This window comes from Agelaius phoeniceus, chromosome 21, assembly GCF_051311805.1.
Source record: "Agelaius phoeniceus isolate bAgePho1 chromosome 21, bAgePho1.hap1, whole genome shotgun sequence".
In the NCBI taxonomy this organism is placed as follows: domain Eukaryota; kingdom Metazoa; phylum Chordata; class Aves; order Passeriformes; family Icteridae; genus Agelaius; species Agelaius phoeniceus.
In genome coordinates this window covers 6,194,715-6,215,694 of record NC_135285.1, presented here as the reverse complement: position 1 = coordinate 6,215,694, position 20,980 = coordinate 6,194,715, and the positions used below count along the sequence as shown (strand labels likewise).

Genomic DNA, 20,980 nt, shown 5'->3' with positions numbered 1-20,980 from the left:
TCACAATTAGTGATTGCAAGAATCTCAAATGAATGTCTGTCATGTGTTCATGAATCACCCCCAGATTTTCACAGGATTACATATGCTTTGCCCATCAAAGCCCATACGGTGTATCAAGAGTTAACACACACAGTTTAGATAACTAAAAAGTACAGAGATGAAGGAGAGACTACCAAAGACTCACTTGACAACATAGTAGATCTCCAAGCAGATGATTTTCATTATTAAGGCACAGGTATCCAAGACACTGAGCTATGAGGAAAAAAAAAAAAAAACAAGGAAAAAAAAATGAAAATCTGAGTTCTGCAGGGTAAGTGAAATTATCCCTACCCATCCACTTGGGATGGCAGATACTCCAGTTCTGCAGGAGACTTACTTCTCCCACAATAGCAATACTTATGCCATTTGACCACAGACTGGTGACAATAGGGACAGAATACTGTGCTCAGAATTTGAACTCTTCAGTGAGAGCACAGGGCTTTCAGAATGAAGGAAAAAACTTGCACAGAAAGGAAGAACAAGAACCTAATCAATTCTTCCATATCAGTTAGCCTGAGCCCAGATTATGGATACACTTCAGACACACACCTTCTACAGTGAGCATTACCACAGCAGCCAAACAGCTATTTTTGTTTCATATGTGAATAAATACCAGAGAATTTCAAAAGGCAGTTCATGGCTGCCCAGTCTCTGAAAATCCAGACAGCATTCACTTCATCTTCTGCCTATGTTTTACCCACTTGGTCACAGCTCCTTTTAGGAAGCTGTAAGCAGAGGGAATGGCCACACACATCACTTAGAAACCTTTTCTGAGGAGTACATTAATCCCTTCATTTTATTTGTATGTAACTCACCTCTGATGATTCGGAGGGCGGAGGAAGGGTCCCAAAGAGGGGATTAGTTAGATTTTCCCAAAACTTTGGCCTAAAAGACATAAACAAAATATTATCAGTTGTCTCCCTCATGCCACGTGCCTAGCAGCATTTTGAGTGTCCCAAACTATGTATAAAATATGCTTTGGTAAATACAAGTTTATTTAGCTTTGTATAAAAGAAACAGAAATATATTTGATTCTGACACACTGGGGCTTCTCATCTTCCACACTCAAAGCCCACACACTGCGTACCCTCACCACACACTGACTAAGGTGCAAAGGTCCCTGAAAAGTCTGATAAAGCACAGAAAGAGTGTTCTGGAAAAGAGGAAGGAAAATGCCTTGTCAAGGATCACCAACTCACTTTGTCCTCAGCACGAGCATGGCGCTGTCACGGCGGTCCTGCCACAGCGCGTGCAGGAAGGCGATGGCAGCGCGGTGCAGGAGGGGAGGGCACCAGTACCTCTCCTGCTGCTTGGAGTCAATCAGCTCCAACACCACCTGGAGGCAACTCCACTCCCCCAAGCTGAATTCCTAAAGCAAAAGGAGACAAGAGGTTATAATGCTGGAGAACTGTATTGTCCATTGTACACAAATCCTTATCTTTCTCACTGCCAGTAATGAATGAGTGTTTTAAGGTCACTGAAAGAACAGCACATGCAGTGAAGAGAGCAGGCCACAGGCACCCTTGGTCTTAGCAGATGTTCTGTTGCTAACTCAGTATCTGCCTTGAAATACTGGGGAAAGTTTCTCTTTGGTTACAGGGAAAAGTGAAACTGGGATAGTACCACATGCATTAAATACAAGCACAACCTGCATTTATCTTTACATTAAACACATCAGGTTACAATGTACAATATCAGATTTTAGCATCCAGTGCTCTAATATGCAGAAAAAAGCCAGTGAGTCCTCAGGCAAGTATCTGCTATTGTACCTTAGACCCATCACTGCCATCCTTCACTTCCAAGTTGAGGAACAGCTCAATGAGCCCAGGCTGTGTCTCCACTGCCACTGTGAGGAACTCCAGGATCATGACCTTGATGCGCATGTCCTCGATCTTGCTCTGCAGGTGGGTGAGGAAGGCATCGCGGATGGCAGCGGCATCACTGCCCAGGCAGGCGTACACAGACATGGGAGCAACCTGCCCATGGAAACAAACACCAGAAGGAAAAAGAAACATGCTGTACACAATGCTTAATTACACACAAAAGGTGATTGTACTGAAACTCAAAAATGTTTAATAGTGAATCTATGAACTTATCAAAGTCAGTTGTCATTAAGCAGGAAGAAACGTGACAAGTGATCCAAACTTTCCTCTTGAGCAATTCTACTCTATCCTCATCAACTTCTCAAAGGTTACAAAGGAAATAGAAAAGACAAAGGAAAAAACTGCTTTGGAATTACATTTCTTGAAATAAATGAGCCAATATCTGGATTTATATGCTTTTAAAAAGCTACAAATATTCTGATGTTTAGCAGACAAAAAGAGTAAGTGCAAAAGGCTTTCTAAGTCTAAAGTCTACTTTTACCAAGTCCAGAAGTCTAAAAGTTGAAAGGTCCCAATAAAAACTTAAATAGGATACTCTTCTCAGTAAGATGGTACAATTCCAGGTAGGAAGGTCTAAGAATTGTATTTAAGAGAGTGACTAGAGAAAGTTGCTCAAAAATTGGGAAGAGAACAACTGGAAGTGCAAATACTTTGCAGAAAAAAACCCTGCTAATGGGATGCCTCTCAGTGAGTGCTGAGTGACTTCTGAAACAGCAGATCACATAAAAAAACTAAAGGATCCTTTACATGATTTTTCATGTGCATTAACTTACAGATGCCAGTCTACTCTGCTTCAACTGACTTGCACTAAGCTCCCTAATACAAAAAAAGCCTGAGGAGATTATTTGAAAAAAGTTCAGTAGTGGCATCAGTCACAAGGGGAGAAGCAAAGGAGCACTGATGTGTCTCATCTTACTGTAGCCAGTCGTTTGAGCAGCTGGATGGCCAGGCGTGGAAGGGCAGGGTCATGCTTGTGGTAGATGTATTTGGCCAAGACAGCAATGAGGTTGTTCCCATGAGCACCTGGAGAGAACACAAATAAAATCAAAGAGAAGAAACAACAAGATGTAACTATTTACCAAATTATTTCCACAGCAGAAGATAAGAACTAAGTTGGTCTCCCAAAAGAACATGGTATGGGTCCAGCCAGAGGCATTAACAGCAACTGATTTAGTATATTCTGTAATTACAATAATCTCATTACAAAGCAGCAAACAATAAGCCATGTTTGATTAATCCTTTAAAAGCTGTCCCAGAGGGGAAGAATGCCTTAGAGGAGGGAGAAGAGGCATCCTCCCATCAGTAGCAACCACTTTTTGTAACCTGGAAACCTTCAGCAGTGTTTGTGATGAGACACACAGTGCCATTTGCAGCTGACCCAGAAGCACAGCTGGAGTACCCCAGGCAGTACCCACCATGCTGAGTGAGTGCCTGCTCCAGGGGAGACACCACGCTGGACGGGGGCTTCAGCCGGATGACGTTGTTGGTAACAGAGAATGCCAACTTCACTGTCTGGATCAGCAGCTGGCCTTGGCCTTGGGACTCATCACTGTGTCCAAAGAGAATCCAAAGTAAGGAACTGTGCTCACAACCAACATTTATTAGTTTATAACATTCACAGAGGAAACTCCACCAGAGTTCCAAGACATTTTCTCTCAGAGCCAGCACACAGAAACTGCCCAAACAGCCACACCCCACTCACCTGCTGGACTGGGAGGCCATGACCATGTCAATGGTGTCCACCCCAATTCCCATGATGTTAATGACAGCTTGCCCTGCCTCGGTGTTGGCCAGGCTGAAGATGCACAAGGACTGCAGGCTGGGGGCATTGCTGTGACACAAACACAGAACAGTGTCACCAGGAGCACTTGAGGCATTTTGCCATATTGAACTTTAAAAACTACCACAAAGCAACCTCCTCATTTCTACACCCCCTCCCTTTACTCTCCCTTCTACTTTCGCCAGAGTACACCAAATGGGAAAGTGGATGGTAGTCTGTCCCACGAAATCTATGTACTCTTTTCTTTTTTTTTACCAAGAGTTCTAGAAACCAACGTGATTTGCTCTGTCCCTAATCTTCTGCTACCCTTCCTGTACTCAGTAATGCAGCAAAGAGCTGAAACCAGCACTACACAGCTATGTACTCCCTCCTATTCTTTTGAATTCAAAAACTGAAACAAAGTTGCAGTGATTCCTGCACTGTAAACCAGGCTAGTGCAGGTGTGAGACCTCTCCCCTGTCTTACCTGCGAGGATCCATTTCAGGACACAAGTTCAGTATAGCATGGATCAGCTGCAGAATTAGGCACCCTAAAACAGAGATGAAATGGACTACTCAGTTTTTGAAAACTTTTGCCTCATTCCTTGTATTTTCAAACAAATCACAGCATCTAACAATATCAGGAGTTGTACAATGCAAATCCCAAATGGCTGCTAGAAAAAGAAGGCAGGTGATCCCTTTTATTCCCTTCCCCTCATACCCCCCCTTTTAACATCCTTACCAATTTTCTCTCTCACTCCATGGGAGTTGTATCTCCATTTGTGGTAATTTGGTAACATTTCCTTCAGAACAAACACTATGCAGGGCACCAGGCCTTGGCTCTGGGTGCTACCAAGTTGTCCCTAGGAGAAACAGAAATGTTATTTAACCAGGAGGGGAACAAGGAAACTTTTGGAGGAAGATATTTCTTATTGTCTTTGAAGTGTGAGAAAACAATGAAACACAGGGACATAGATTTACAAGCAATTTCCAGTTTTTTGTAGTCATTTGAGACGAGTCAAAATGTTTTTTTTTTGGTAAGAATCATATCAGAGAAAGTACAAACAGCAGTGCAGAAGAAAAGGCAAGCAAATATTACTTAGAGAGCCCTGCTGCAAAGACACTGATCTCAGACATGGCTGAGATCACTTTCATTTCTCAATCATACCAGCTCAGAGCTGGTGTCACACCAGAGCTCTCCAGAGGCACTCACCCGGACAAGAGTTGTTACCAGGTTCAGGAAGGAGATGGTAACACTGTACTCGCCTTGGGGCTGCTCCATGCTCATCAAAAGGTTCCCATAGCCCCCAGCATTCATTCCCTCTGCACTGTGAAATGAGCAAGACAGTTCATCACATGAATAGCAGGATTCTGACATAAGTGAGAGATGTCAGGTGCAGAGATTGCACACTGGCAAAAAGTTCTTATTGCATGTTATGAATTGGTTAGGCAAAAAAAAAAAAATAAGGTGGGGAACATTAATACCTAATCATGTGATTCATACTGGACAGTGGATTGGCAACAAATGGCAAGAAGCCTGTGTGGTGAAGGTCAGTCCAAACCTGCAAGAGAAGAGGTACAGATGCTCCTTCTGATTTACAGCTAAATGTACCAGCTCTCAGCAGCAGGTCCTTTCCTCACCTTGGCTGGCATCCGAGAAGCCAGGACTGTCAAGCAATTGACACAAGAAGCAATAACATCCACAGGGGGAGAGATTACAGTTGTTAGCCTATAAAAGAGAAACAGCATGCATGGAAAGAAGCACTGCCACCTGTGGTCTAGTCTGTTTTTTTTAATCAAAAAGCTTCTTTCTCTCTCACTGAAGTACACACATATAAAATTTAAGCAGATAAATACAGACACCAGAGTCAGCACTTTCAGTCTAGACTTGCCACCTCCCCCTCACACCTGAGTCAGATCAATTTACTGCCAGAGCAAGGCTGGTAAGACAGCAGGTTGTCACAGCAAACAATAATTATACAGCTGAACATCAATTCCCAGGCAGTTAACTCTGGGAGGAGTTAATAATTACAACTGTTTTAAAACCTGTGAATTACTGCTCTAATGCTATGTTTATCCCTGTTTCATGTAAATATAGCTACTAATCAAAATGACCTTTAAAGGGATAAAATTGCACACCTTTCAGGAAAGAAGTAGAAGAGGGGGCCATTTCTGCTGTATCAAAACATTAACCTATGTGTAACCAGAACAGTTTTGAGAGCTGAACACCAGTCTTGGGGAATTCAAGCATTGACACACATCCTGTAAAGCTCTTGGCAAAATAAATAATCAGCTACCCTTCAGGTCACTCTATCTGCTCAGGTACCTCTGCTGTCAGGGACTCACCTCTGCAGGAGCATGTAGATTCGTGATGTGATTGGCAGAAGACAATCTGCAATTGATACATCAGTGCTGATGACTTTATGAACCAGATCAATTATGGGCTTGACCCTCTGGCAATGCTGAATCACATCTGGATAAAGAAAACCAAACATTAGAATGCAAAATTGTACTTCAGCAGTAATAAAGCCTGGAACAATGCACATATCTCTTACCACATATCTGCATGATTCAAAACCATCCCTCTCCCATATCAAAAAACATTTGTTTATGTATCTCAACTTTTCCCTCATCTAAAGTGTATCTCATTACACTACATGCTCTTGGCCTTTTGCAGTGAATTTTACAGAATAATCATCATCAGGTTGCTGAATAATATTCCATGCTCTTCCAAATGTACTCAGAGCTATTCAGCCCTACTACTAACCTCAAACTGACACCAATTAATAATTATTTATTCTCTTTCACGCTCCCAGCCTGTCTCACCTGCTGTTGACACAACATGGAGCAGCATCTCAATCTCACAGGTGAACAGAGTCCAGCTGCTGTAGGAATACTCCCACCGTACCAAATAAGCCCGATCATCCAGCATCACTTGGCCCACTGTTCCCTGAGGTATCCGTAGATTTGTCTGACCTAGTCCTAAAGATTGAAGCAGGTGAAGCAAAGTCACAAATGAGTTTACCCATGAGTTAGAAGCCAGGTAAAGAAAGAGCTGAATTTCCCAAAGGATTTCAGTAAGAAAAGGTGAGTGCAGTTTCCTTACCAAGAGGATAGAGGAGCTTTGGCGCCTGTCTTCGCCACAGCGTGCCATCCTCATGGGAGATCACATCTGGAGGTTTGTGCTTGTACAGCTCAATATAGAAGGACATTTTATCCAGGAAACTGTATACCTGCATCAGAGAGAGCTTCAACAACCAGCCAAAGAGCCAGAGCTTCTTAAAAATTTATCAACCAGCTTACTTCCAGTATCAAGCAAGTTTACTTGAGGTGTACAACAATATCCTTCTAAAACATCAACCCTACCAAAGCATTATTACACAGCCCTCATGTTCAGACAAGTCTCATCTAATGAATCAGGTAAGTACCACCCAAAAATTATCATCTTAATCTTCAACCATTAAAGCTGAAAAGTTTTCTAAAAGCCAGAAAACAGCATCCTGCAACACCACACAACTCTGAAGGAGCCATGTTCACTGTTCTTAGACAAAAGCTTATGTCTGCTATCTAAGACTGCAACTGAGATAAGCACATGTAATGGGAAGAAAGAATCACAGAGCATGTCATCCCTGACTCGAAATAAATCATCTCCCAAACACCCAGAGAGATCCTGTACCTTTTTTGCAGTAGATTTATCAGACACAAGGGCTTGGAGCAGCTGAAGGAGAGGAGTGAGAAGATGGGGGAACATCCCACAAACACTGTCCAGGATAATACCCAGACCTGCTGTAGGTTCCTGGTGGTGGAAAGAGAAAACAAATGTCTCACTACTAAAAAGAAAAGCTAAAAGGGTCTCAGTATAGCACAAGGTTACAGTTCTGTTTTAAGCTGTACATTTAACATTAATCATGCACAAAAGTATCACTCCAGTGACTGGAGATCACACTTGCACAGACTAAAGCATGAGGCAGTCTGCAAGTATAAGGCAAGAAGACTGTAAGGCATTACATATCATCCTAATTCTGACAACAAAAACAAGCACAATGCTTTTGCCAGCAGTTAGTTCAATCCTTGCAGCCCCAGCCCTGCTATCAACTATCACCTATATTAAAACTCGTTCCAGTATCCTTTTCAAGTGTAAAGCCAAGGCTGTACCTAAAAAGCAGGAAAGGGCAAAAGTAAATTAAAGATAGAGGCAAATGAACATTTGCTCCTCAGGCCCTCCTAGAAACCAACTCACTAAATACAACCAGCCTGTTCCTTTCCTAAAAGGGAACCACTTATCAGGTCATAGTTGTAAACAAGGTAGGTCAAACAAGTTGCAAACACACTCACCGTTTTCCAGAAGAGCTGAGGAATGCTGGAAGCTGCCAGAACTTCGCATGCAGCATCAATTATATCCTACAAAGGAAGACAGGATGGAAAAAATCAAAGCTACTTTACACAGGAGGATTTTGTTCCAACCAGGTTCTGCCACATCTTTGGAATTTAAGTTTCTATGTTTACCCACCAAGATGTAACTACTTCCAGGAGCCAAAACACACCCAACACACCCACCCCCAGACCACAACCTAAAGCCATGCTCCTCATAATGAATGAACTGGCCACAACAAACACGTCCACAATGTCTGCAGAGGGCTGTAAAATGTCCAGTCCAACTCAGAAATTGAGTTTGTATTATTTCCATTGTTTTGGGAATAACAGATCACCAATTAGCTTCACATCCATAGGACTTCAAATGCATGATGTGTTCTTTCACTACTAATTTGCCAGTCTGTAGAGGTGTTTACCACATTTGCATGGTGTAAATGCAGAAGGAAAACCAGCAAATCACTCGTTTGGGTCTCCCTAAGCCACATAAAGCTTTCAAATTTGCTTAAAGCAAATTTGCATAGCACAAATTTGCATAAATTATGCAATTTTTTGCATAAAGCTTTTCAAATTTGCAGTCTGAAATGCAAGACTACAATTTAATAGGCAATTAGCATCAGTTATGACAGGTAATTCTAAATTATGTAACAAATGCAAAGGCTCTTGGATGCTTACCTGCTGATTGCCCAACGTATGCAATTCCAGTGATGTCAGGACAAAGGAAAGAAGTCCATAAATACACATACAAGCTGTGCTGGCAGTACACTGCAAAGACAGAACACACAAGGCTGTCATGGGAAAGAATTACAAACATGCTGTAACTCTACTCAGTCTGCTCTACACATCAAGTGAATGACTTTTTATGTATCCTTGCTGCAAAGGGGCAGCAAAACAGGGAGCAGTCGTTAGTTAAGCTCCATATTAACACAAAATATTTCACTGAACGGAGAAGTCTTGCCATTACCATTATCACTAGAAATGCCTTGCAGGCATCAAAATAAAAAAAAAACAACCACTCAACAATTCTAGGAATCAAAAGGATTTGCTTTCACTGGCTTCTGTCTACAAAGCAGTTTGCCCTAGTACACCACATTTTCTAATGAGTGCTATACAGAGAATAGTGCAGAGTTACATCATCCCATACTCAAGATTCACAATGGCAAATGCACTTATGGAGGCAAATAAAAAACTTTGATTAACTGGAGTCTATTCTGCTCAAGAGAGATGTAGTTCCTTGCTTAAAAAAGCTTTACTTAATTCTCTGGGCATAACAATCTGTTTTGTTCCAACTTGATTTCTGATCCTCACTGAAAGAAGATTAAGATGACAGAACATGCTTTACAGCATGTTTGAAAAGAACATTGGTTCAGTCTCTGCTTCCCATCACAGCTGGACATCAGGAGCAGTTAGACCTTCAAAAGCTTACATGCACAATTGAAGAAACTCACATTCTTGCCCCCACTGCTGAGGGATCTCAGCAGCTTGGTCAGATACTGGAAGACGTTCAGTTGGATAGCAGTGCTGCCCATCCTCCTGATGATGTTTGTGGACTCATCTGGGTTTATGGTGTGACGGAGCAGAGCCCAGGCCAAAAGCACTGGAGCATGATGTGAGACATCCCCTAACTGCAGCAGCTGATTGTCCATCTCCTGCACAGAGACAAATCAAAAGCAAAATAACTGAGATCTGAAAGTAATTCATACTCAACAAGCACATAGCTCATTGTGTCCTCCTCATGGATGCCAGGTTCTACACCTGGCCAACAAGCACAAGGACCAAAAGTTTACAGACACAGCCTGGGTAACCACAGTAAGTTCTGTATTGTTAGGCTTGGAGGGGTTGGTTACTCTGCCAGTGTTTTACCTGATGGATGTGCTGATTGTTGGCCAACTTGTGTTCCTCTGTCCTGTCATCCAAAGCACGCTCATGGAGGGAGTCAATTTCCATGCCTTCCACCAGAATAAGAGCACTAAAGTAGCTACAAGCAGTAGAAGAGTAAAAACAAATAGGTCAGTAACTTCATTGGAGAATTCAGGTGAGGTTTTTTTTTCTTAAACTATAAGAGGTCAAAAAGCATCCTTTAGTTTGCTTTGTTCATCTTTCTTTGAAGCAATAAGAAATTACAAGAAACAAGCGGCACATAATCCAAATTTTGTCTTGAAATGCTGGTACAGGAAAAGTTATAATCTTCAGAACTACCTTTTTTGGTTGAACAGACCAAAAAGGGTCACTGAAATTTGAAGACAGCTTTTCCACCTTTATAACTCTCTGCCACTAGGATGTATGGCAGGATTCTCATTCCCCCCTTGAGTCATGGCCCACACAGAACAAAAAAGACATTAATTATAAATGCATTTTTTCCTGAGAAAAGCAATTGTTTTGCTCTGTACCCACATCACAAATACACACAATACTCACCCAATACGATCCACGAGGTGATCCATGCTCTCATCTACTAAATGTCTGTTGGTTTGTCTTGTGCCAAATCCCTGCTCCTTGAACATCTTTGCAAAGGCCAGGAGCTCCTCAGGTGCCATTTCAAAGTATGCATAGTAGAGGAAGATGACTTCCAGGAGCATGGACTGCTCCCGAAGGCATTGCACAAACCACCGGGAAACCTGGCGTTCTGTCTGCATGAAGGAAAGTTCCACCATCACACGTCAAAGCTCACAGGGCAGCCAGAAGCTGAGGAGGGTGGAAGCATTTCAACAGCTTGTGCAGCCAGCAACTGTGTCAATGGCAAGGAAAGCCACTCTAGGTCCAGAGAGATTGTGAACAACTACACATAAATGGCTCTGTTGGCCCCAGTGCTCTCCACAGATTTATTACAAGGAACAGTAAGTTTCATGAAACTCTGTCTCTGAGCAAAAGTGTGTTCTGTTACAGAGAGAGTGTTTAACTGCATCTGTACATATGCATTTTCCAATACACTACATGTAAGAAATGACTTTATAAGCTTGAGAAACGATAGTAAGAAACAAAATACCATAAGATTTCCATGTGTTTCCCAGGTAGGAGCCTCTGCTTTGTACAGTGCTTCAAACTGCTTGCGGTAATTCGGAACGAGCTCCTTGTCCAACTTTTCAACGCACTGGAAGTACTGTGCCTAAAAGAGACAAACAACTCCATGAACTTCTCATGCATGTGGGCTTTCTGCACAAGCAGGGAATTACCCCACAGCTCCCATATTTAGCCTGTTTCAATGGCATCACATCCTGGACTCACTGTGTAAGGGTGTCTCTCGTCCTGGAAGTAGGTGAGCAGGTGGAGGACGCAGCGCAGGATGCAGATCCTCTCCTCATAGTAGTAGTCAGCGAGCTGTGAATGTAAAGTGCCATCAATACCAACCTGGCACAGTGTCCAAGTCCCTGCCACCTCCCTCTCCCAGCCACTGCCAAGGCCTTCACCACAAGGAATACAGAGTTATTACAGATGGAATTTCAACTGAGCAGTTCTGAATTTGGGGAAAACAACCAAGACTTAAAAAACGTTACAGAACTCAATCAAGCACTGCCGTAACGACAGGTCTATAAATACACTGTTAAATGAGAAAACATGGAAAAGAAAGGCAACAAGACATCCCTACTACCCTCTGTAAGAAATGATCATCAATCTTGCCATGTCAGACAGTGACACACAAACCTACAAGCTTTGGAAAATAAGGCAGTGTACATCTACCCAGCTAAATTCCTTAATATCAAGCCTAAAATTTCATTTCTATAGCAATTACTAACCCTCTTCAAGTCTACACACACATCCCTCAATTTCAGAAGCACCTTCTAAAAGCCATCCTTTATATGAAGGAATACTTCAATTATTTCAAGATTTTCTACCAAAAGAAAGTAGGTTTGCTGCCAACAGATTTTTTCCCCAGAAAATACAAATGGAAATGACTGACCTTCAGCATCAGAGCCTGACTCTGCCTTTCATCCTGAAGAACTGTCTGTAAAAAAAATATGACAAAAAATAGCTACTGGAGAAACACCTACTGACAAAATATATGTTCACAAAATGACTAAAACAAATAAAAGACAATTTTCCTTTCATTTGGAAAGACAGATTCCAAAAGCACAAAACACTCATTTTTAACTATGTATTTATTTTTCAGCTCCACTCTCATTCACAAATCTGTAGCTTTCCTGTGACAGAGAGAGAAGCTGAGCTCCTGCAGAGATCCAAGAAGGAAGAGATAAGCCTGGATGTAGCTCCAGAGAAGAAAAGCTACAAAGCCATTTCCCAGTCAGAACTGGGATTCACATGTGACCATTTGCATCAAAAACCAACTGTTATTAAGGAAAGATGTGGAGTAAAAAGAATATAAATGGGACCTTTAAGGAGTCTCTTGTTCCTCTGTAATCCTCTTGAAGATAAGATTGTAACAACTGCACACTCTGCTCTTCATCCAGACCCTGAACAAAAGAAAGAGAAATGATCTGAAATTAATAAAAGGCAACTGAATTCATTAAAGATTAAGATTCTCTCCAAATACTCAGGCAGCTCTTATCTTCAAAACAAATAACATGACAAAAGAATATTTTTGCACCAGGCAGATGCTTTAATCAGCACTTCTTTTAAACCCAAATACCAGCTTTAATGTCACTGAGCTGCAGTTTAACTTCAGCTAAAGGAGCATCAGACATTTAAATAAAAGTACCACCAGCCACTGAACTCTAAACTTCTGGCTTAAAGAAACAGAACCTTGCAGGTGAACTGAGAGGATTGTCAAACAAGGCAACTGATTTAAGGGACATCAGGTTTTTAGCTGAGCAGTTGGCCTGGAAGAGCCCAGTTCAGACCCACAGCAGGTGGCTGCTGCTGAAAAGGACCAAGAAAACCACAGCATCTCAAAGTCACTCATCACTTTGGAAGTTTGACCTAGAGCCTCAACAAGGACTTCAACATCCTTTAGATAACTTTGAACTGAAAGGACCTTAAGTTTCTCTCTACTCAACATCACAAAGGTTACTTTGGTATCAGAATCCTATAACAATTCATTCCAGGGATAAAAAATAATCCAAGAGCAGCTTCACTCACCAAAAACTTGCTGACTCTCAGACCCAACTCTTTTAGTGGAGCAGCAACATCTTTATCGGCTTTAATTTTTTCTGCTGAAGTCGAACTAAAGTGAAAGGAAAAAATTAAATAGGCATCATTTCAAAGTTCTCCACTCTATCAATTTAAACTGAACATTTGCTTCTTCCTCAGTGACCTTTCAATATTTCATACAATATTCTGTAACCTTTCTTTACTTGCTAGGAAACTCCACAGTAGAGATTCATTTCTAAAATCAGGCAGTGACTGTACCTTGGTGGTTTGTAGTATGACAGTCCCTCTAACAGCCTCTGCCAGTGCTTGTTCAACTCTGCAGCAATCTGGGCCTAAAACAGAACCAAACAGCACTGAACAGACTCCTCAAAGTGCATTACCAAATATTAGATCTGTTAAGCTTCAGCAAAGCAAAGAAATTCCACCACCACAGAGAGGCAGGAACAACACAAGGCAGGTGTCTGAGGCTCAGAGTGAATCCAGATGCAGAACTGAGGGGGCACTGAGCTACACTGCCCATTCCTAGGGAGGCAATGGACTGGGTTTAGAAACATTTGGATTCCCAAACTCCGGGCAAATTCTTGAAAGCACAGGCTCCAGCCCTCAAAATAAGAGAGCAGTTGTACCACACATGAACACCCCAGGGCAGTCCAGGCAGCAGCACTTGTGCCCACTCCAGCAAAGGAAGCACCTTTTCCATACACCCTTCCAGGCAGTCCATGCAGCAGCTGTCAACAAGCAGTGGAAGAATAAACAAGTAGCAGAGATATGGGAACAAAAATCATGCTGAGAAAGAAGGAAAAGCAGCAGAAAACATTTTCACTAATATTCAAAGAGATGTACAAATGATGTGTTTGCACATGGAGCCCAGTAAGTGATGGCCAAACCTGCTCTGCAGGGAATGAACTTACTGGTTCTCTTAAAGCTGATCTGCCCAGCAGAATTGTCCATAATTCTCTGCTGCTCCTGCAAACACAAGGAAAAGGTGGAGACCATTTTAATGATTAATGTTATTCCAGGCTTCCATTTAGCTTACACTTTTCAAACCTGCAATTAACTTGCAGCAAATGACACTGCAATGTGAGAAAACGATTTAAGGAACATTAGCTTTTAGCTAATGAGCTTCAGATGTCCTAGAAAAACCCAGGAAAAACCCAGGAGGTGACAACTGACACAGCCAGACCTGTGAATTCACATCAAAGCTTCACATTGATATCAGGTTACCAGCTCAATTTTGCTATCTGAACATTTCAGGCTCCTAAGAAGAAAATGAAAGCATAAAGCAATATTCTACTGTTACATTCAATGCTCTCCTTCAAACAAATTTTTCCATCAGTTTCATCCTCCACTCTAAGGAGAGCATAAAACTACGAAGTGAAAAACTGCACCATCTTTACACAGACACCAGAACATTTACACTCAGCTTCTCATTTCTTCATTAGAACTCTGCAGAAAAGACAATCTGCCCTATAAAAATTTACAGATCACACCCTGACCCTGGCACATGCATTCAAAAAGTCTCCTTACAACAGCCCAGAGAAAAGATATTGGCCAAAAAGAGTATTTCATTTAGACAAACTATGACTTGCTAGCAGCACGCTAGCTAGTTACAAATGAGAATTTAAACACCCCAATTCCACACACAAAGACTACACAAGAACACTCACAGCCTTATTTTTAGAATAACATTATTAAAATAACTCACTGTGGCAGTGAAAGTCATCTGTGACTTCTGCCATGTGGTGACACTTAATGACAACACCTGTTATTTGCAGCACACCCATCAGCATAATTTCTCCCTGCTCATTCCTCGATGGTTGCGTGCATTTCTCTGCCATGAACCTCTCCAGCCACACAGAGCACCCAAAGGCCCAGAATTTTACCAAGAATTGAAGAGCAATGTGAAAGAAGCAATTCAATGAATCCCAGGTTCAGTGATCATGTCAGATCAATGCCTTTATTTATCTTGCACACCGTTTCTTTCACTTACTGTCAAATCTGAGCCCCAGCCTAGCAACGCCAACCCACCTACTTTACACTCCTTCACAATCCCGTCTGTGAAAAAAACAGACCGTGGTTTGTTGTCTCTTCATTAATAAGGCTCCAAGACAGCTAAGGAAGGAAAGCTCTCTGTATACGACCACAAGTAACAGTGTTGTCATTAATTTAATAAAAATTAGACACTAGAGAAACTCCAGAACATAAAAGCGTTGTCATGAATTACAAAAAACGTGCTCTAGAGAAACGAAACAACCGAACTACGCTGATCACTGAACACGGGATTCATTAAATCGCTTCCGTTACATATTTCCACGTGTGTATTTGACTCGCACGTCCGCAGGAGCCGCGCGGGAGGCGCAGCCGGCCCTGGCGCGCCCCTCGCCTCAGGGAAGGGCCGAGCGCCCGTCGGGCACCCCCGGGAAGGGAGCGCGGACCGAGCCCCCGGCCCCACCAAAGCAACGGCTGCCAGGGAGCGCTGCCCAGCTCTGATCCCGCACGGCGGAATTAAACAACCACAAAATGCCGACAGTCGCTGCTCACTGCGCTCTTTGAGCCGGGGCTCCCTGAGGGTCCCTGAGGGTCCCCCAGCCCAGGGGGCGGGGCCTCACCGCGCGCGCGAGGCGGGGGCGGGGCCAGCCCGGCGCGCGCCCCGCCGCAGTTAAAACCTCCCGGCCCCGCGCTGCGCTCCCTCCTCGCCGGCCCCTCTCGGCCCCCGGTCCCGCGGAGTGGGGTCCGCCCGCAGCGAGAGCCGGGGGCTCCCCCACGCTGCCCCCAAGTTCCCTCCGCTCGAGCGGCCCCGGTCCCGCACCTCGCGCTCAGCCCGCCCGCCGCCATCTTCGCTCCGGTGTCACGTGACCCAGGGGCCGGCTCCCTCCACCACGCCGGTGTCACGTGGTGCTGCACAGGCCACGCCCCCCGAACACGCCCTCACAGCTGGGTCATGTGACAGGCGGCGCGGCAAGATGGCGGCGTCCTGCCAGGTGGGTGCGCGTTGGGCTCCGGGTCGGGGCCGCAGCTTCGCGCTGGAACCGGGAATCACCCGGGAGCGCCTCCGACACCGCCCGCGGGCAGATGGCGTTCCCAGTAGCGGAGGCTGGGCTGTGGATGTCGCGGCTGAGGGGTCAGGAGGCGGCGGCGAGCAGCGTAGAAGGACAGGACGCGGGCAGCCCGCGGGTTGAGGGGCGTCCACAGCGCTGCGAGGGCTTGGGGAGGAGAGGGAGCAGGCAGGGCTGCAGCGAGGCCAGGGCTGCCGGATGTTTGGCAGCACGTCAGTGGGAAGCTTCCCTGCCCTGAGCAGCCAGGATGCGGAGCCCGAGCCGGGCAGCAAACGCTCGGTGCGGGTCCCGTTCGACGATGAGAGCGGCGGGGCCGAGGAGCCTCACATTACCTAAAAGGAGGTGCGGAGGAGGGGATTGCGGCACGCACGAGAAAACAAAATAACTCAGCAGTGAAACACATCGCATTGCAGATTGTCAGGTGTAAACATTCAGTGCTGCTGCAGCACAGACCTCAGGCAGGGTGAAATTCTGCCTGCTCTGGCAGCCTGGCAGGGCAGTGTCCCTGCCATTGATACCGGAGCTGCGGTGCAATCTTAAGGTTGCCAGACTGAGTAGGAGGACTCGGTCCTTGCTTGGCAGGTGGCATTTACTCTGCTTTTCCTCAGATAAGCCTTAGGCTTCCCCCTCCCCAGTTCTCAGAAACAGCAGGGAGTTGGAGGTAGATATTGTCCAGACCAGTTCTGTTTTATTGACTGTATGATTAATTCTTCTCCTGTTTAAAAATTAATTGCAATGGCAAAAGATTACATTTGGCCTGAAGGAGCTGTGTAGCAACAGTGCATGTAATGAAGCTGTTTGGCAATCAAGTATTTCAGGCTATATGAATAAGGATGCCAAAAAGCAATCTATCAATAATTAAGTTTTCAGTACAAAGTCATAAATATCTAAACACTGCAGACACACTGTCTAAGGAAGTTTGACAGTACAAACTGTAATAGTTCCTCATATTGCTATTACTTTGTCAGCTTTGTAATCTGCTATCACCATTCAACACTGGCTGAAAACCTAAAAGAGAACCTTAAATAAACCTCTGGCCTTCCATGGGGGAGCTGGTGTAGATATTGGCATTGAGACTTGGGGAGAAGAATTTACTTAGCAGACTTTGCTCTAATCAGCTTAATGGTGGGCCAGAAAGGATAAAATTTCCAACAGAAATAAAGAACCTGAGACCTTCAAAGACTGCAGGAGAGGTGCCAGTGTAATGGCAGAGGTTTACATATGGCTGATTATCAAATTATGTATCCATAGAGAAATCAAGGCTGCCAGAAAGCAATAAATGCTGGTGAGAATTGCACAATGTTGTCAGTGCCCACAATTCTTTGAAGAAGATAAGATGAGATTTAACCTAACAGAGTAAATGTGCCTGTTGCTGATTATCTCAACTGCTTATCTTCCAGTCCAAAAGTTTAAAGAAAAGTTTGGTTTGCAGCACAGCTGTCAGTGGGCTGTGAGCCTTCACTCAGAGAAGGTGAAGTGCATGATTCACTCACCTCAGTTTTGGGGTTTTTTTAATCATCTGTATGTTGACATTACCAATTGGCACACAACTATCAGTTTAAATAGACTTTAAGAAACAAATAGCTGTGTGTGGTGGTGTTTGCAGGGGTCCCAGGATGAGGGAAGAGACAAGAATCTTGACTCCATGTTTCAGAAGGCTGATTTATTATTTTATGATATATATTATATACTAAAGCTATACTAAAAGAATAGAAGGAAGGATTTCATCAGAAAGCTAGCAAGGAATAGAAAGGAATGGAATGATAATAAAATCTTGTGACTGACCAGAGAGTCTGAGACAGCCGGACTGTGATTGGCCATTAATTATAAACAACCACATGAGACCAATCAAAGATGCACCTGTTACATTCCATAGGAGCAAGCAGATAATTATTATATAATATATAATAATATATTATAAAATATATAATATCTACATTATCTTTTATATTATAATATCCATATTTTATATTATAATTATAATAGTAAAATATAATTGTAATATCTATAATTATATATAATTAGAAATTATATATAGAATTTTATAGAAATTATACAGAAATTATATAGATATAATTATATTCTAATTATATTATGATATAATTATATTATGATTATATTATATATTATGATATGTAATATATTATATATGATATTTTATTATATATTATATAATTTAGTTTCTCAAGCCTCTCAGCTTCTCAGAAGAAAAAGGATCCTAGCAAAAGGATTTTTCATAAAATATATCTGTGACAGCTGTGCAAACACTTCAGCTGTCCAAGTATTTGCTTTAATTGCTTGCCTTTTTTTTTGTTGTTTTTTTATAGCAATTGCAGTAGCACAGAAGGGAATTCTTCCTAAGGAATTCTTCCTAATGGACAAGTGAGCACCTCGGGCCTGCTGAGATTCTGCAAGCTTGAGGCAGGCAGGGCTGGCACCATGCTGGACAAGGCAGTGCTGGTGGAGTCCCTGCTGGTGTTCGCTGTGGTGCTGTCGGTGCACGCCGTGGTCTGGGACTGCTTCTCCTGGTGCGCCGTGGCCCTGGCCCTGCAGGCCTTCTACGCCCAGTTCAAATGGGACCGGCTGCTGCAGCAGGGAGGGGCCGTGTTCCAGTTCCGGGGCGCTGCCAACAGCGGCCTCCTGCCCGCCAGCATGGTCATCCCCCTGCTGGGGGTGGTGATGAAGGAGAGGTGCAGGGCGGCCGGCATCGTGTACTTCGAGCGCTTCGGCGTCGTCGTGGCTTCCGCGGGAATGCTGCTGGCGCTCTTCCTGTCCGTCCTGGCCGTGGGCATCACCAAACCCGTGCCAACCAACACCTGCATCCTGACCGGTGTTGCTGGCAGTGTAATTATCTACACCATGAAACATTCCTTGACTGTCTCAGAGGTGATAGAGGTTCTAGAAGTGCTGCTCATTTTTGTCTACCTCAGTATGATCTTGCTGTACTTGTTGCCGCGGTGTTTTACTCCTGGGGAAGCGCTGCTGGTTCTCGGAGGTGTGAGTTTTGTTCTCAATCAGCTCATTAAACGCTCACTGAATGTAGTCGAGGGGAGAGGGGATCCCATTGACTTCTTCCTCCTGGTAGCAGTTGTTGGAGTTGTTCTTCTTGGTCTTTTTTTCACTGTGCTCTTCACTTTCATGGATTCGGGCACGTGGATCTCCTCCATGTTTTTCCACATGATGACAGCAGTGTTAGGCTTAGGGGTCATCATGCCTTGGCTGTACCGACTGATCCAGAGGAACCCTTTGTTCTGGCTGCTCCAGTTTCTGTTTCAGACACAGACAAGACTTTACCTCCTTGTGTATTGGACTTTCTTGGCTGCCTCAGCATGTGGGGTGGTTTTCTATCAGAACGCCAAGAGATCATCTGAATCTAAAAAACACCAGGCCTCGACCATAACCAGGAAATATTTCCACTTCATTGTTGTTGCTACTTATGTTCCTGGACTCATTTATGACCGCCAGCTCCTCTATGTTGCTGCAGTGCTGTGTCTGGCAGTGTTCATCTTCTTAGAGTACGTGCGGTACTTCAGGATCAAACCTTTTGGACAAACCCTGAGGCATTTGCTCTCTCTCTTCTTGGATGAAAGAGACAGTGGACCTCTAATCTTGACTCATATTTATCTCCTCCTTGGCATGTCCCTCCCAGTGTGGTTGTTTCCCAGATCTTGTGCTCCTAAAGGCACCTTGCCTGGGGCAGGAGCACTGGTCCCCTACTCTGGGGTGTTGGCAGTGGGGGTAGGAGACACCATTGCCTCTGTTTTTGGCAGTACAATGGGGGAAATCAAATGGCCAGGAACAAAGAAGACCTTTGAAGGGACAATGACAGCGATTTTTGCCCAGATCATTGCTGTGGCTCTCATTCTGATCTTTGACAGCAATGTGAATCTGAACTCCAGCTATGCCTGGATTCTGGCATCTGTGAGTTTGGTTTCTCTTCTGGAAGCTTACACTACTCAAATTGATAATCTGCTGTTGCCTCTCTACCTCCAGATCATGCTCATGGCATAGAAGCACTTCCAGAAACAAAATTTTCTCCCTTCCTAGAGAAAGGTACTAGAAAATGCACTTTAATGGAAGCTCAAAGCTGATGTTTTGGTACAGCAGAGAAAATTGTTGAGAACAGAAATGAAAAAGACTTATTTAAAATAAAGGTTTTGATTTAGTCTTGTTTTTACCCATGGAAAATAGATTTATGTTCTAACGGCAACAAACATGACTGATAAAAACAGCACTTATGTTTAATAATCCAGTTTGGGTTTCTTCTGGGTACCCAAGGGAAGCAGAGAAAGAAGAGGTAAGTCAATTAGAGAGGACAAAATAAACAAGCAGGTCTCTTAGATGTTGCTACCTCTGTTCTGTACCTTGTTTTCTGTACTGAGTCCTGTGTTTTGTGTTTGATGTGTGCACTCTCATTTCTGTATAAGCACGATGTAAAGCATGTTTGATAACAAGGGGGGGCACAGGAACCACGTACAAATGTCCAGTTCTGTCCAGTCCACAGCAGCCAGAGCCAAACCCACACCAGGATGCACAAACACAGCTCCAAATCCAGCACCTGCCACAGCTGAGTTATCCAGGGTGAAGGTTTGGGGATGTCAGACACTGCTCATTCCAGACCACACTAATAAGAACAGTGAATCTTTAGCCCTGAAGTTTGCTTCAGCAAGAAAAATGTCTTATCTTTCTCAAGATTTCATCTCCAAAACAATTAGGAATGAATATGGGGGGGAAAATGAAGCAAGTCACAGCTAAAATTAATTACACATTAATCCTGACAGCAGAAAATCTGTTCAAGTCAATAAAATTTTCTACTATTACACTTTC

The 20,980-nt window shown here is 43.6% G+C and overlaps 2 protein-coding genes across 4 annotated transcripts in view; one reads left to right on the top strand and one right to left on the bottom strand.

The window, feature by feature from the left end:
- Positions 1-16,020, bottom strand: part of NUP188 (nucleoporin 188) — a 25,209-nt gene extending 9,189 nt beyond the window's left edge. Inside the window, exons 1-29 of one of the 2 annotated variants that reach the window (XM_054646457.2) lie at positions 15,907-16,020; positions 14,009-14,063; positions 13,356-13,429; positions 13,086-13,170; positions 12,380-12,460; positions 11,950-11,994; positions 11,277-11,369; positions 11,038-11,157; positions 10,470-10,681; positions 9,915-10,029; positions 9,500-9,700; positions 8,727-8,816; positions 8,016-8,081; positions 7,357-7,476; positions 6,787-6,913; positions 6,507-6,662; positions 6,027-6,153; positions 5,322-5,409; positions 5,166-5,242; positions 4,894-5,008; positions 4,423-4,543; positions 4,168-4,231; positions 3,625-3,753; positions 3,338-3,471; positions 2,839-2,945; positions 1,809-2,015; positions 1,239-1,408; positions 855-924; positions 185-252 (exon numbers count right to left, since the gene is read on the bottom strand). In XM_054646457.2, the coding sequence (XP_054502432.1) occupies positions 185-252; positions 855-924; positions 1,239-1,408; positions 1,809-2,015; positions 2,839-2,945; positions 3,338-3,471; positions 3,625-3,753; positions 4,168-4,231; positions 4,423-4,543; positions 4,894-5,008; positions 5,166-5,242; positions 5,322-5,409; positions 6,027-6,153; positions 6,507-6,662; positions 6,787-6,913; positions 7,357-7,476; positions 8,016-8,081; positions 8,727-8,816; positions 9,500-9,700; positions 9,915-10,029; positions 10,470-10,681; positions 11,038-11,157; positions 11,277-11,369; positions 11,950-11,994; positions 12,380-12,460; positions 13,086-13,170; positions 13,356-13,429; positions 14,009-14,063; positions 15,907-15,932 (3,143 nt within the window). In that variant the 5' untranslated portion in view covers positions 15,933-16,020. Of the gene's footprint in view, positions 1-184; positions 253-854; positions 925-1,238; positions 1,409-1,808; positions 2,016-2,838; positions 2,946-3,337; positions 3,472-3,624; positions 3,757-4,167; positions 4,232-4,422; positions 4,544-4,893; positions 5,009-5,165; positions 5,243-5,321; positions 5,410-6,026; positions 6,154-6,506; positions 6,663-6,786; positions 6,914-7,356; positions 7,477-8,015; positions 8,082-8,726; positions 8,817-9,499; positions 9,701-9,914; positions 10,030-10,469; positions 10,682-11,037; positions 11,158-11,276; positions 11,370-11,949; positions 11,995-12,379; positions 12,461-13,085; positions 13,171-13,355; positions 13,430-14,008; positions 14,064-15,906 lie in introns of both variants that reach the window. The other variant, XM_077189220.1, reaches the window with a different exon arrangement.
- On the top strand, positions 15,955-20,980 carry DOLK (dolichol kinase). Of its 2 annotated transcripts, none has more exons than XM_077189222.1 (2): positions 15,955-16,078; positions 18,481-20,980. In XM_077189222.1, the coding sequence occupies exon 2, from the start codon at positions 18,593-18,595 to the stop codon at positions 20,162-20,164; it is 1,572 nt and encodes a 523-aa protein (XP_077045337.1). In that variant the 5' UTR covers positions 15,955-16,078; positions 18,481-18,592; the 3' UTR covers positions 20,165-20,980. The 2 variants fall into 2 exon arrangements, with proteins under 2 accessions (XP_077045337.1, XP_054502437.2); XM_054646462.2 differs by lacking the exon at positions 15,955-16,078 and adding an exon at positions 16,106-16,495.